This window comes from Mchenga conophoros, linkage group LG15 (assembly GCF_057382185.1).
Source record: "Mchenga conophoros isolate Kocher_MC1m ecotype Shallow Benthic linkage group LG15, M_conophoros_male_GT1.1, whole genome shotgun sequence".
NCBI classification, from domain to species: Eukaryota; Metazoa; Chordata; class Actinopteri; order Cichliformes; family Cichlidae; genus Mchenga; species Mchenga conophoros.
In genome coordinates this window covers 25739603-25754157 of record NC_140540.1, presented here as the reverse complement: position 1 = coordinate 25754157, position 14555 = coordinate 25739603, and the positions used below count along the sequence as shown (strand labels likewise).

General features: G+C 42.0%; 1 protein-coding gene and 1 long non-coding RNA gene across 2 annotated transcripts; one reads left to right on the top strand and one right to left on the bottom strand.

Annotated features, from left to right (window-relative positions):
* Positions 1 to 155: 155 nt before the first annotated feature.
* LOC146558477 (uncharacterized) lies at positions 156 to 5043 on the bottom strand. Its single transcript, XM_085247770.1, has 3 exons — positions 4665 to 5043; positions 3108 to 3383; positions 156 to 2950 (listed from the first exon to the last, which is right to left on the bottom strand). The coding sequence occupies exons 1-3, from the start codon at positions 4792 to 4794 to the stop codon at positions 2277 to 2279; spliced, it is 1080 nt and encodes a 359-aa protein (XP_085103896.1). The 5' UTR covers positions 4795 to 5043; the 3' UTR covers positions 156 to 2276.
* Positions 5044 to 7414: 2371 nt separating this feature from the next.
* LOC146558476 (uncharacterized) lies at positions 7415 to 13380 on the top strand. Its single transcript, XR_014888684.1, has 3 exons — positions 7415 to 7560; positions 9796 to 9969; positions 10643 to 13380. It is a non-coding gene; the product is annotated as an uncharacterized LOC146558476 (long non-coding RNA).
* The last annotated feature ends 1175 nt before the right edge of the window (positions 13381 to 14555 follow it).

Below are 14555 nucleotides of genomic sequence, written 5' to 3'. Positions count from 1 at the left end.
ATTCAGGTAAATGAAGCTAGACAGGTAATGTTACTTACATTTGTAAAAATTTCTTTTCATTTTTAAATTTAAGAAAAGCTTTAAATAACTGGAAAACTTCATATTTTATTAATTATAATTTTCTATTAAATGACATCTTTTCTTACGAGATGGAGCATCTGCACGTTCACGGAAGGAGTAATGGTCACTGCTTTTGTGCTTCGTGCAGTTAAAATATTAGTTTTCATTTCCTCAGAAATGACCAAAGATTAGTTTTATTTTTAAAACAGCAATTTCCTGGAAACTGACTTCAAACTGTGTTCAGAGTCTGTGCGCGTTCAGTAATCCACGTTATTCCAGAGAACAGAAAATGATAGTTTGTATATGTAAGAAAACATCCTTGCAGCGGCAGTTTCCTGCTGAATCGGTGTTACAGCACAAGGATGAAAACTTCAAATTAAGGTGAAATATTCACAGCAGCACACTAAGAGCTCTTTTCAGTCAGTAATCAGGTTTTAATCGGCTCCTCCTGAAGCTCACTTTATGAGTGGTGCAATAATATTTGCAGCAGTCTGCTCAGATGTTTGCATATGAAGTTCACTCTAAGCATGACTCAGCTGTGAGCATTCACTTTAAAATAAAAACACAAATGACTGCAAGAAGAGTTTGTTTGTTTGTTTTTAAACAAAAAACAAAAACAGGACAAACAAAGAAAATAAAATCAGCTGCAGGACTCTGAAACATAAAAAATGTTCCAACTCAGGACTGAATAACATGGGAGAGTAGCGAACACAAACCAGAGTGAAAGGAATCCTTTGCTGAAGCGTTCAATGCTATCTGGGAAAAATCACGCTCTTATGATTGTTTAGAAATACAGACAGAAACTTTTCTGTAATACAAAATGTGCTTTTCTGCATCACACATGGAGCATTGCACTCAGAACACATAACCAAAGACGCTGTGGCCTCACACTCTCACAGCCAGGAGGAAACCGTGATTGCAACCACAGCTCCATAAATACTGCGTCGCCATGGAAACCAGGAGAAAGCTGCAACTGGTTACCGGTAACAGGTACAAATATTATTTACAATTTCATTGATCATCACTGAGTTCCTGATTCAGAGGAGAAAGCAAAGATCACACTTTGGTCTCAGTGTGACCGGCCTTTCAAAATAAAAGTACATAAAATACATTGAGTGGTGTTAACAGTCTGAGATGATCTCAGAGGAACACGAACCAACACGTCTCTGTTTGAGCTTCGCATCATTCAAAAGTCATAAAAGATCCTTGTTCACGTCAGATAAAGAAGTATTTTGGTCGGGGACAGAGAAGAGGAGGAAAATTGTGTCTGCAGTGCTGGAGTGCACCACCTGCCCTGACGTAGCGTGTGACACTTTTGGACCACAAACTTAACAACAGTAATTAATTTGCTACAAAGATCTTAACAGCAGATCTTTATCACTTTACCTGCTTGCATCAGGATTCAGGCTACATGGACACATGAAGGAGGCGGAGCCTGCAGCTTATTAAACACATGATACAAGCTGCACCCGTTCATGTCTGTCTGTGTGTGTGTGTACAGCACGTACAGTAGTGAAGTATTAAAGTGTGTGCTCTGAATGCTTTAGTGAGTATGAACGCTGACGGTGCTCGATCACAGACTCATCTTAGCTCTGTGATCAACTGACGGCTGGACAAACGCAGACAGTCAGAGAACAGGCGTCTGCTTACTGTCCTCGGCTGCGCTGTTTGACCGTCTGAGTAAGACGACAGAATAAATACTCTGTATTCAGATGTAGGCTTCATCTACAAAGGTTCAAATTTTAGACACTTTAGTATCAAATCACCACTTTGACAGTTACAAGCCGATGAAGCGGTTTTACATCTGCAGACGGCCTTCTTGCAGGAATAAAGTCGGTCGTGGAAAAACTGTTTCTGGACAGATTCTTGTGAGAAATCTAAACTTTAGAAAGTCTCCTGCTGCTGAACACGGATGTGCACGTGCACAGAGTCCTCTGTGCAGAAGTTTAAGTTCCCATTAAGTAATCAGACATCAACACTGAAGCGTGGCGCTAACCCTGCAGTGACCCCGATGTGCCCGAAGTCCTGCTTTGTGCAGACATCCGTTTAGTCATCGATGAAAACAGAAACCCAGTATCTGGAGTCATCGGTCAGGGACAGACCATCAAATCTGGAGCTACCTGAATCACCTGTAAGAAGAGTCGGCACGTGTGGAGTCTACAGGGAGGATTCAGTCCTTCCCCTTTGAATGAGCTTCCATCAAAACGTTCGTGGGCTCACTGGAACTTTGTGGCGCCAAACTCGGCCTCGTGCAGAAACTGCTGCATCTTGGTTCGGACCCATGACTGTTTCTCTGCTGTCAGTCTCCTCATAGCCGGAGCCAGGCTCAGCAGGAACAGCGTCACGTCGTCCCTCTGCTCCATGTCACGCTCCCTCTGCGCATCCCTGGCTTCTGTCTTCGTCAGGAATTCCTCCAGCAGGCCGTCGACGCTCTTCCTCTTTGGCCGGAGCGGCCTGGGAGAAGCGGGGCGGCGCTCTTCCTCCACCACCTCCTCATCGTCCGTTTGGACGAGCAGCTCGTCCATGTCGCCTTCCGGCTCCTCTGTCTTCAGCTGGTTCAGCCGCGCCACGGTCCAGGACAGCGGCGGGCTGCGATGATGACTCTGCGGATCCTGCTGCAGAAGAGGGGTCTGCGAGGAAGAGCGTGACGAAGCTAAGGTCGTAGCAAGAGATGTCACCGAGTGCATCATCATCTCAAACAGCTCCTTCATGTTGGCGTGCTGCTGCATCTGCAGGCCGTCGTCAGTGTCTGTGGCGCCTGAGTTCACCTCAACCTTTGCTTCTTTGGGCCTGGACGGGTCCAAGCCGACGGAGGGTGGCCGCTTCCTCTGCGGGAACTCTGAGGATGAGGACGAGGATGTCGTCGTGGTCGCGTCAGCTACGGCGAACCCTGAAAACAGACAAAACAATCAGAACTAAATCGATGTCGAATCACGAGAAAATATTAATCAAAAGCCATCAGAGACCCGGGTGCTCGGACTGCACATGGAAAAGCTGATGAGGAAGTACTGCAGGCTGGCCAATCAGAAGGAAGTGTCAGTACGAACCGTAGCTCTCGTCGTCGTCGCTCCGCGTCTCCGTGGTCGTGCTGCAGCCGACCATTTCGGCCACCTGGACCTGAGAGGGCTGTGGGTCCAGGGCCCAGCCGTTGGTACCGGCTGCCCGGGCATCGATGAACGGATTAAGGAACGACAGGATGGACGAGTATCTCCATGGCCGGTAGTTAAAGAGCCCGATGCCGCTCTCGCGCCGCTCCTTCTCACGCTGCCTCTCCCTCCTGTGCTGGTCTCTCAGTGTCTTCCACTTCCTTCTGCACTCCGACTCTAATGTGGAAAACCACAAGTTTGCTTTAATTAAACCATAAAACCATCAAATCCAACAGTTAAACCATCCTGCTGTGTCCACAACCAGAGACACACACACAGAGTCACATTAAACGCTTTATTTTCACCTGCATACAAAAACTAAAACTAATCTTTGCTCTAATTTAGTTTATTCTGCAAAAACTAAAACAAACTCCCAAACAACCGAACTATTTTTGTTTGCTTGGTCATATTTCACAGCAAACTTGTGTTTGGACAATATTCAACATTTGAAGCAATTTGACTGAAAATAACAAACAGTACTACTCACATGTGAAAATACTCACGGCTCCAAACTCCTGTGTGACTTTTAGCCAAATATGAATTTCAATCATAATTTTTGCTTCCAATGGTTATTTAAAAAAATGATTAAAAATAATACAAACAATTAACTAAATAGTATTAATTAAAAGGACCAAAAAAAGGCAATAATAAAATAACAACCAATTTTTAAAAAAACAAAAACAAATGCAGAATCCAGATAAATTTTAAACATTCAAACTATTTTTTGGGATATTTTTTTTAATTTACATTATGTTGCCTTCCATACATTTATGATTAAACATATTAGGCTGTTTGTTTAAAAAAAATCCAAGTAATAAAATTTCTGTTGAATTTTATTTTAAAGGCTTTTAAATATAATTTAAAACGTCAGTAATTTCTATCATGTTATTATTAATTTTTAATGTTAAAAACATATAAACCCATAAATAACAAAAGCGTATTAACAGCTCCTTTATTCTGTATTTTATTTTATTTTCCTTTCTTTTCTTCAGCGAACCATAATTTACTGTATTTGAAAAATTTTAAGTTCAGTTAACAAAGACTGTCTACATGAGTAAAACCTTAAATACTTGTGTTACAAACACACATACATATTTGGTCGTCATCACCTTTTTCCCCCAGTTCTGATTACTAGAAAAATCCACTACGACCAGTTATTTCCCAGTAATTACAATATATGAGTAAAAGCCGCTGATTAAAGTTGTCGTAGATTTTCTTACAGTGTTTCTTTCATAAATCTGTGCTGATAATTCTGAAGAGGAACCATTGTGCTGGAGCCGAGAGGCGACGAGCGTAGGAACATAATAAGGGTCGGACCGTATTTGTTTTGAACTTTTCTCTGATGAAAATCTGAATGTTTGACATGTTTTGAAAGTTTTCCCTCTCGCCCACATCGAAAGCGCTCCCGTGTGAGAGCTGAAGTTCGCGCCGGGATCTCGGCGCTGTTCTGAAACTCACCGGGGACTCCGACGATCTCCGCCACCTGCCGCCACGCGTCGCTCCGCATGTTCAGGTCCCGATAGGTCGGGGAGTTCATGTCGTAGAGACTCGGGAAGCCAGAGACCGCCATGATCAGCTTGTATTCCATTCTCCTGTATTTAAAACTCTGGCAGAGCGGAGCCGGACTGGAAAGAAAATAAAAGAACGAATGGGGGGGAACACTACTTCCGTTTCCGGTGCGTCACAGCTCATTTGTATAAAAAGTGACCAGATTTCAGTCCTTCGTTCGCTAGTGGTGTGCGATACTGCATATTTTGGTATCGATCCGATACCAAGTAAATGCGGGCCAGTATCGCCGATATCAATACCAATACTTTTCAATAAATAAGGTGGATACATCATTGAATTCCTAAATCTCAATTAATTTTTATAACCTTAAGTGTTTTTTGTGATGTTTCCTTTTTTATTATTAAATAGTTAAAACCCAGGACATAATTAGGATAAAGTTTATAATTAAATAGAAAATGCTTTCTTATTGTGGCTGCTCTGCGATGCCACTGCAGGTGAGATGGACTCACCTGCACCGCGTCTACAATCACGCCTGGCTGGCTTAAAACCTGTGCTCTGCTTGTGTTGTTGTTAGTGATGTGTACAGCTGGCGAGCTGCAGCGGTTGTACTAATGTACTGTTAGAGAAATCGTGTGATTATTGTAACGGTGGACAGCGCACGGCAAGGACCGGTTGGGGTGAGCCGGAGGCTGGCGCGTCAGCGGGACCTGCCAAGCTGGAGACAGATGTGCGCAGGGGTCCTGCCACACCCGAGGGCAGCGTGCTGTCCGGTCCAGCCTCTCTTCCAACAGAGGCAGCACGCTGCGCAGTACTGCGCGCCGACCGCCTGCTCAGCTGCCTGTGAGCCCCGGCTCACTTCCATGCCTGCTGCCCCGCCGCTGTTTGCCACATGGAAGGCTACCTGGGGCGACGATGATCCGGGCCGATTCCCTTGCCTGCTCGCGGAGGGGGCGAGTAGGTTAGATTCGGCCTCAGGGGCGAAGGGGGTATGTGGCGGAGTACGTTCTGCGATGCGCTGCAGGTGAGATGGACTTACCTGCGCGGCATCTACAATCATGCCTCGCCGGCGTAAAACCTGTGCTGTGTTCTGTGTTGTTGTTGATTGTGATGTGTACAGCTGGCAGCAGGAAAGCTGCAGCAGAATGTACTGTTACAGCAGCCATGTGATTATTGTAAGAATAAATCATGCTGTGAAGCATGAAAATGCCATCAGGTCTGCCGTGGCAGTTTACTTTTTTTTTTTTTTTTTTTTTTAATAAAAATTTTTCAATAAATTGCGCAAACCAGTAAACAAATCAAAACAAGTACTGTTGAGAAACTATAATACAAAATTTACAATTAAAATTCTCAATAACAATAACTGGTAAAAATATAAATAATATGTAAACAACAGGCACGTGCAGAGGGGGGGCTAGAGGGGCTTTTTTTTTTTTTTTTTAATTCTTTTTTTTTTTTTTTAATGTGTGTGCGTGCGGAGTCCTGTCTGTGCCCCTCAACAATAATATTTAACTATTAATCACAGTTTTGCTAAATAAAAGGATCTGGCTTGCATCAGTCACATGATCACATTTAACCAATGATCGCCCTCGACGGCAGAACGCGCTGGTTACGAGCCGGGAACGAGCTCACAAAGAGCACGCGCATTTTTTCCGGTCCGGAGCTGTAGGAGAAACACAAGTTAACTCAGAGACACAGACTGATGCGACAAAACCAGTAAGTAGGTGTACAGCGTACACTGTAGTGTATACCACCTAGGAGTATGGGCTTACAAGTAGTGCTGTCATATCTGCTGGCTACCTGGCTGTCATGGGTCTGCAGCTCTGTCCACCGTTTTAGGAAGCATATTTAGTTTTAAAGTATTTAGAACATATTTAGTTTTAAAGTAAGTTACAGGGCTTTTCCTGCCTTTCTGGGGGGATTATATTTCACTAAAAAACGATCTAATATGCATGTCCACATAATTATGCATTATTATAATTATAATATATTAAAAAACACACGCTGTATTTTAAAGAACATACATTAAGAAGCAGATTATATTAGATTTATATTTTAAATAAGACAAAATTTGGATTTTACAGCAGTAAAATTATTGTATCGCTACAGTTTAAAAATGTAATAAGCTTTGCCCCTGCACAGAGTGGATAGTGAAACAAATGGAATCATCATAAATACATTATTTCATATTTATTACTTCCCCCTCCTCATTGCTTTATTATTGTAGCTCTAGTAATAAATAATAATGTAAGGATTCTGGATCAGCACCATGATGCCCATAGTATATACAGTATTCTGAAGAAGGTCTAAAATGTCACTGTGTGTGCGTGCATGTGTGTGTTTTATGAAATGGATTTTTAAAAAAAATATTACTCATGATATAACATTGTCCAGACATGCCTGGTAAGGACATGAGGAGGAAACAGCAGGAGCTGTGTGAGGCTACTAAAGGCAGTGCTATAACATTTTTCTGTCATCATTTTATTATAGATTAAGTGCAAGAGTTGTTAGGTGTGGATAATTAGATTATAGTTTATTGCAATAGCAAGTTATGCCTTGTTCTCAGATAGACAGCAAGTGGAGAGTGATATATGAAATGATGGAAGGAAGAAGAGAAGCAAAGAGTGATTCACAGGCAGAGCCTGAATTATTTCTCACAGTTTTTTGTTGCCTTATGGTTCCAAGCGCTGTCACCAATCTTTGCATTTTGTTATTATCTCATGACACTTGTTTAATCAGCTACCATCTCTCCTATGGACTTTTTAATGTCTACAGTCTCAGATCAACACAGCCCTGCCCTCCAGCACTATCCACAGCAACCCCTCAACAGCAACATTGTACCCATCAGGTAAAGCATCGGCTACATTTGCTTTGCCTTGTTGCCCATATTAGATTCTTGATGAATGTGTGTTGTTGTTATTCAGCCTGGTTCAATGTGCCCCTTTTTAACTTTGAGCACCTGCCCCTCTAAACCTCTCTGCACGGCCCTGGTAAACAACTTAACAACCCCCAACGCGTCTAAGTCAAGTCACGTGACAGCGCAACATGTAAACACAGGAGGGGGAAGAGGGAGCAAAGTGCCTCTGCTCTGCGCTGACACAGGAGCAGCGAGTCCAGCGACCTGGCTGTTTCATGCCATGCCATCAATGTGGATTGTCCAGACTGAGAGACCTCTTCTGAAGCAAACCATGAATCAACATGTGAACATGACCTGATGCTGCTGAAGTGAAGCAAAGTTACAGAGGTTTGATTACAGACACAGCTGAGAGTTTGTAATCTGTCATCATTTTAAAAGGTTTAAATTTCTTCAGTATTGAACAGCAGAAATGGGGCTTTGTTTTCGGAGGCCGACAGCAGTGAACACAACAGCAGACTGGTGCGTAATAAGCAGTGAATAATGCAAAAAAAAAAGTTTTGAAGGTAAACTGTTCTTGAAGTACACTGAGAGAGAGAGAGAGCTGTGCAGGAAGTAAACGTCAAAGTCAGAGAGAATTCATGATGATGTTCATCAAACGTAAAGCGTAGTTTGGATCTTCTTTTGCTGCTGGTTGGGTCAGTTTTGGTTGGAGACAGATGAAACCTGCAGCTTCAGGATCTGTGAGCTGTCCACTTTCAGCTCCGACGGCGTGTCCGTGTACATGCTGTCGAGTGAACGATCCAGGCTCTGTGTTTCCATCTTTGTGTGTTTAGCTGCTCTCATTTACTGTTTTATCTGTTTGGTTGTTGTTGAAATACTTTTGGGAGCATTAACCTGAGATCCTGGCAAAATACATTAATATTAAAAATCGATTCAGGATTGAATGAATCAACATCGCTTTATTCAAATTAAAAAGATTTAAATAGGAGAATCCATTTTTTTACACCCGCCTCTAATGCTGGGTAATGTCAGCTGGTCCATGTGCAGCTGGCTGTGAGGCTCAGGGAGCGTCTACAAAGTGCAACACTGAAAAAACGTCATTCATAAATATTGAGTAATAACTGGACTCTCATACAGCGGGACTCAAATGCCTTTAAACATCAGCTTATCCTGCTGATCCAAGTCCAACACTGAGTTTGCAAAAACATGTTTGTCAATCATTTTGTTTGGTTTCTGAGGAAAATGATTTAATAACTTGCTGCTAATACACAACATTTCATCATATTTCCTCATAACCCTCTTTTGTCTGACCATTTGAATCCCATTTGAATTTGCAATAAAGGATCCACAGAGTTTGGTACGGAGCCCCACAGGGGACATGGGAGGAAAAAAAATTAAGACGGACTTTTGCACGATCTCACAAAACTAACTCGGGATCTCGCAAAAGTTTTGCAAGATCTCGCAAAAGTTTTAGCCGCATTCTTCGGACGCCGGCTCGAAGCCAACCGGGAGGTCGAGGCACGATGTGATGGGAAAGCAGTGTTCCTCCTGGCTGTAGTAGGTCTCGACCTCCCGTTAGCTTCGAGCTAACGGGAGGTCGAAGGCCGAAGAATGCGGCTAAAACTTTTGCGAGATCTCGCAAAAGTCCGTCTTAATTTTTTTTTTTCTCCCATGTTTTTTTTCTCCGTAGTTTGGTGACAATAATGACAGTAGATGGTTGTGTGAAATTGCTGGAAGCAAATTAGTGTGTGATGTTCTTTCAGTGTTGCACTTTGTAGACGGTCCCTGAGCACTGGTCTCACAGCCAGCTGCACACAGAGACTAGTGTTGTTAGTCCAGGTCAGAACATGACTTGTTGGAATGAAAATGAGCTTGTAGTTTGTCTGCTTTAATAATGTGACTGGAAAAAAGTGTGACTCCAAATATGTCCATTTCTTTCACACTTCACGTTTAAAAGTGAAGCCTTGTGGTTGGAAAAACACGACTTTTGAAAATCTATGTTCTGTTTTAATGATAAATGTAAGACTTTAATGTGAAACATTCAGAGTTTTTTCTCTTGTTGTGTTTGTTTGAATCTCCTTCCTGTTGGCTTCAGCTGTTTGGAGTTTCCATTTTCTAAACTTCTACATTCTGAACCTTCTTCAGCTCTGAACAGATGATGAAACACTGAATGATTTCAAGCTCACACTTTGTCTAATAAACTTACATCTTTCATTCTTTATACAGATTGATGGACTGTAGTTTGTCAGAGATCAGCTGTGATTGTCTGGCAGCAGCGCTGAAGTCCAACCCCTCCCATCTGAGACAGCTGGACCTGTGGGGAAACAACCTGAAGGATCCAGATGTGAAGCAGCTGTGGGATCTTTAGCAGAGTCCAGACTACAGACTGGAGACTCTGAGGTCAGTAGAGTGATGGAGTGAGTGGGTGGTGCTGTCAGCAGTATTGTACTAAACACAGTCAGTATGAAACAAAGATCCAGTGTTTCCTGTAAAGCTGCAGCTTCTCAGTGAAGCTGTGAGAGGAGAATGGTGACAGGCTTCAGGATTGGACACAAAAACTTCCTGTTTCTGAAGTTTATGGTCACCATAGTAACGGCTAACACGCTCTGATCAAACACTGTCAACAGCCAATCAGCTCTCTGAACAAAGCAGCACGCAGACCAATGACTGCATTCATTTCCAAGTTTAAAGCAGTGAAGAACACAGTCTATAGGTGAGGAAGAATTTAGTGAGAGCAGATGTTTGGATGGAATTCCTCCAGTTAACAGCTGGAACCGTCCATCTGGATTGTTGGGCTTGTTGTTGGGGTTCCTACAGAGCTCAGTGGACACACCAAGGTTCTTCTAATGAATGAAAGTCCAAACTCAAACTAGGAGGGAAAAACATTTTCATCAACTTCAATAAAAATCCAAAGATTAGAAAAAGTGAAGCAACAATGAGTCCTAGTACAGTCCCAGCACTGAAGTCCCTGCTGCTCTTTATACTGGATGTGCTGCATCACTGACTGACTGCTGATGAAGATTATCTGGAAACACTTGTTTATCTCCTCTGCTCTTCCTTCTTCTCTCTGCAGGTGGAGGTGATGATGGTAAACAGGACGGTGTGTGTGCTGAGGGAGGAGGAGCTGTGTCCTGATGATCCAGAGAGGTTGAAGCAGCAGCAGCTTGTGTGTAGAGATGCTCTGACTAGGCCATGTTACTGGGAGGTGGAGAGGAGAGCTTCATCCAGCAGTGACTGACAGAGGAATAAGCAGAAGTGCAGATGACTGTCAGTGCTGCAGAGTGAACTGCTCTGAGAACAGCTCCACTATCAGACACAATGTAGAGTCCAGCATCATCCCTGTGTGTCCCTCTGGATCTGACAGAGGATCATCAGTGTATCTGGACTGCTCTGCTGCTGCTCTGTCCTTCTACAGTCTCTGCACAGTCTCTGTCTGACTCTGGCTTCAGATCCTCCTGGATCAAACTCACCTGGAAAGACTTTCAAACATCACTCAATAGATTTGAATACAGAATATATTTGATATATACTGTAGATGTACTTTAGAGTTGCAGTTTGTCACTTGTAAATACAGTCTGTGAGCAACTATGAGCTGAAAGATCTTTCTAGAAATACGAAATGTTTTCGCTCTTCTGTTGCTTTTTCATATATTTCCACAACATTAATATTGATCCCACCTGTCTCACCTGTTTCATGCTTTTATACATAAAACCGGACTCGTGTGATTTGAGGCTGCTGTGGTTGCTGTGCTGCACGTCTTCATTTAGATAATAGAGTTATCTAGTGGTTCAGAGGGAGAACTGCAGGAGGTGGAGCTGTGTTTTAGCATGGAAAACTTTTTATCTTTTAGACGCAGATACAAATATGACAAGTATCAGTGTAAGATACAAAAGGTCAAATCAGTTAGCAGAGGGAACAGTGATCACACAGAAATGTAAGAATAGAAACATAACAGTGAATCTGGACATGTATACAGATGGAAGCAAACAAACAGGATGTAACACTACATTAAAGCCACAAATGGGAAGAAAACAACCCCAAAGGAAAATATATTTGATCTCAGGAATCCAAATCAGATGCTTTAGAGCAGGGATCGACAAGCCTGGGCATGCGTGTCACAGCTGGCACGTGAAGGGTTAACTGATGGCACGATCATAGCTGCACTGGCCATCGGGCATACCGATGGTGATTTTTGTTTTTATGGGGGGAAAATGATGGGTTTTTTTTGTGTTTTTTTGTAACGGTATAAACGATGAAAGGTGGTGGATTGGCCACACTGTAAGAGATATACATAAAAATTACAGTTAATAACTGTAAAATGGCAACAGTAAAAACAGTAAACATTGAATCAAAAAGAGTAATTGATTGTAATATGGACATTACATTTCTGTAAATTGAAAAACAGTGATTTGCTTTGGTGCCGCTTCTTAATGACTGTATCTTAGCTAACAACCCCAACTACCAGATTAAACTTGTAATTGGCTAAAAATAACTTAGCCTACCGGTGAGAGGGACGTTGCTTGCTGGCAGTTTTTTCAAGCAATGTTGAACGTTCCATATTCAGACACTTCAAAAGCTTCAGGAGCATCAGCACCACGTAAATACACGGATACATCCGGATACTCGAGTCAGAATTCACAATGGGTTTTTGGGACTTTCTTGTGTATGGACCAATGTTTTCTTTTCTGAGCAAACCAGAAAGCTTTAATGAGCAGCTGGATTTGTGTCGCATTAACTGGCTGGACACAGAGGACATCGAAATGCAGCTGATTGAACTGAAAAGCTCGACTCTGTGGGGGTCAAAGTTTGCAGAACTACGAACGCTGGAATCCACAGCTGTGCGTGTTCATGGAGCTTTTCACCTGCTGGACATCACTACCTGACAAGTTTAACTGTCTTCAGAACATTGCAGAGGCCTTATTGACAGTATTTGGCTCTACATATCTGTGTGAGCAGATTTTCTCTCGGAGACCTGTGTCTCTGAGTGGGAGACCAGAGATCACATTGACATGTGTGTCTCTGTATTAACAAACATGCCATATTGGCCCAGTTTACTTTTCTTATCAATGTTGTGAGGAGACCATAAATAGCATTTGTATTTTCTGTTGTACAGTTCATTTGCTGTTATGGATAAAAAGTCTTTTTTTTGTTTCAAAATAGTTGATAACTATTCGCTGATAGCTGCCAACATCTGCGCACAAATATAATTCTATAAAGTGGTTCTATATAGTGTGTAACTGTTAATATAGAGCGTTATTAAATTTATTGCTAATGCAATCATATGGCACACTGACCTCTGAGGAAATTTTAGATGGCACTCGTCACCAGAAAGGTTGCCGACCTAAACCAGGGGGTTTAGAGTATCATAGAGTTTTTGTGGTTTGTTTTCTTTAAGTCATTTCACAGATTTTCTCTATAATTTTAATTCCTTGAATAAAACAACAAACTTAGGGGATGATTTTGTAATCCAACTTTATGTGTGAAAGATTTGACTAAACATAAAACAATCTTCCAACTAAGTCGTCATTCTTATCTTCTGAAATCAAACCAAATGTTCTGTTGTTTCTAAATCAGGGATTGATGAAATCTTTGGTTTCATCCATTTATGAACATGTTCTCATTCATATTAAATCGTAGTCTAAGTCAATCTTTAGAGGGATAAATGTCATTCATTGTCTTCAAATGTGTTTCTGTTGTTTTGGGGGGAAGTTTGAAGTCCATTGTTCAAAGTCTGTTAATGAAACTTTATGAAGTTTATGTAGGATGTTTTTTCTATTTTGTATTTGTTTGAATTATTATGTGTTTTTAACTCTTTCTGCCATGATGTCAGGTCTCTCTTGAAAACAACATTTTTTAATCTCAATTAAATTTGCACCTGGAGAAATAAAGGATGATAATAATAATTTTGTCTTCAGGGAATCATTTCTCTGTAAAACAGCTTCTTCTGAAACTCTTGTTACATTTCTTGTTTATTGTTTGCTGGTTTTAGAAAAATGTCATCGTCTCTGTGTGAACTTAAACTCTACATGTGGTGTCAGCTATAATACGAGCTCTAGAGTCTAATAACGATGCTTTTATTATTGTCTGGTATCCAACCTAACCCTGGGCCTCTGGCTGAATGTGAAACACAAGCAGATGTTAAAAACTGTCTGGGTTACACATGCATCACGTCGTGTGCTTCCTAACATGGATATGATTGGAATCTGGGCCTGTTCAACCGGTGCTGGTATCATTGTTGTTTCTGAGACTTTCCGAATCTTTACTGGATAAAAACGTAGCAACTGATGGATTTAACATTTAGCGCTCAGACTGTCCCAGAAAATCCATCTTTCAGATGGATGATTTTCATTGGGACTGGCTTTCTTCTGTATCTGATGATTTTAAGGCACGCTGCTTGTTTTTAAAACTAACTCAAATTATTTAAAGCAGGGGTGCCCAATCCCGGTCCTCGAGAGCTACCGTCCTGCAGCTTTTAGATGCATCCCTACTCCAACACAGCTGAATCAAATGGTTTGATTACCTCTTCAGCATGCCATCGTGTTTGGCAAAGGCCTGATAACAAGCCATTCATTTGATTCAGCTGTGTTGGAGTAGGGATGCATCTAAAAGCTGCAGGACGGTAGCTCTCGAGGACTGGGATTGGGCAGCCCTGATCCTAAACACCCAGATAAATCTTCTCTTATTGACCTTTTTTTAACTAATATGCTGCATAAGTTTTCCACATCTGCAGTTTTTGCCAACGACCTGAATGATCACTGCATAGTTGGTGCTGTGAGAAACACTAAAATCTCACGCTCCGAGCCCCGCATCAGTTTTAACTGGGGTCGTATTAAACAGGCTGACAATGTCAGTTTGGGAATATTTACAGGAGAGTTGTATCTACTTTGTGGACAGACACGCCCCTTTTTGCCAGGTCAGGGTGAAAGGTCGGGACAGGCCCGGTTTGGTTCAGTACCGGCTGACCTCCTACATGAGAGAAACCAGGC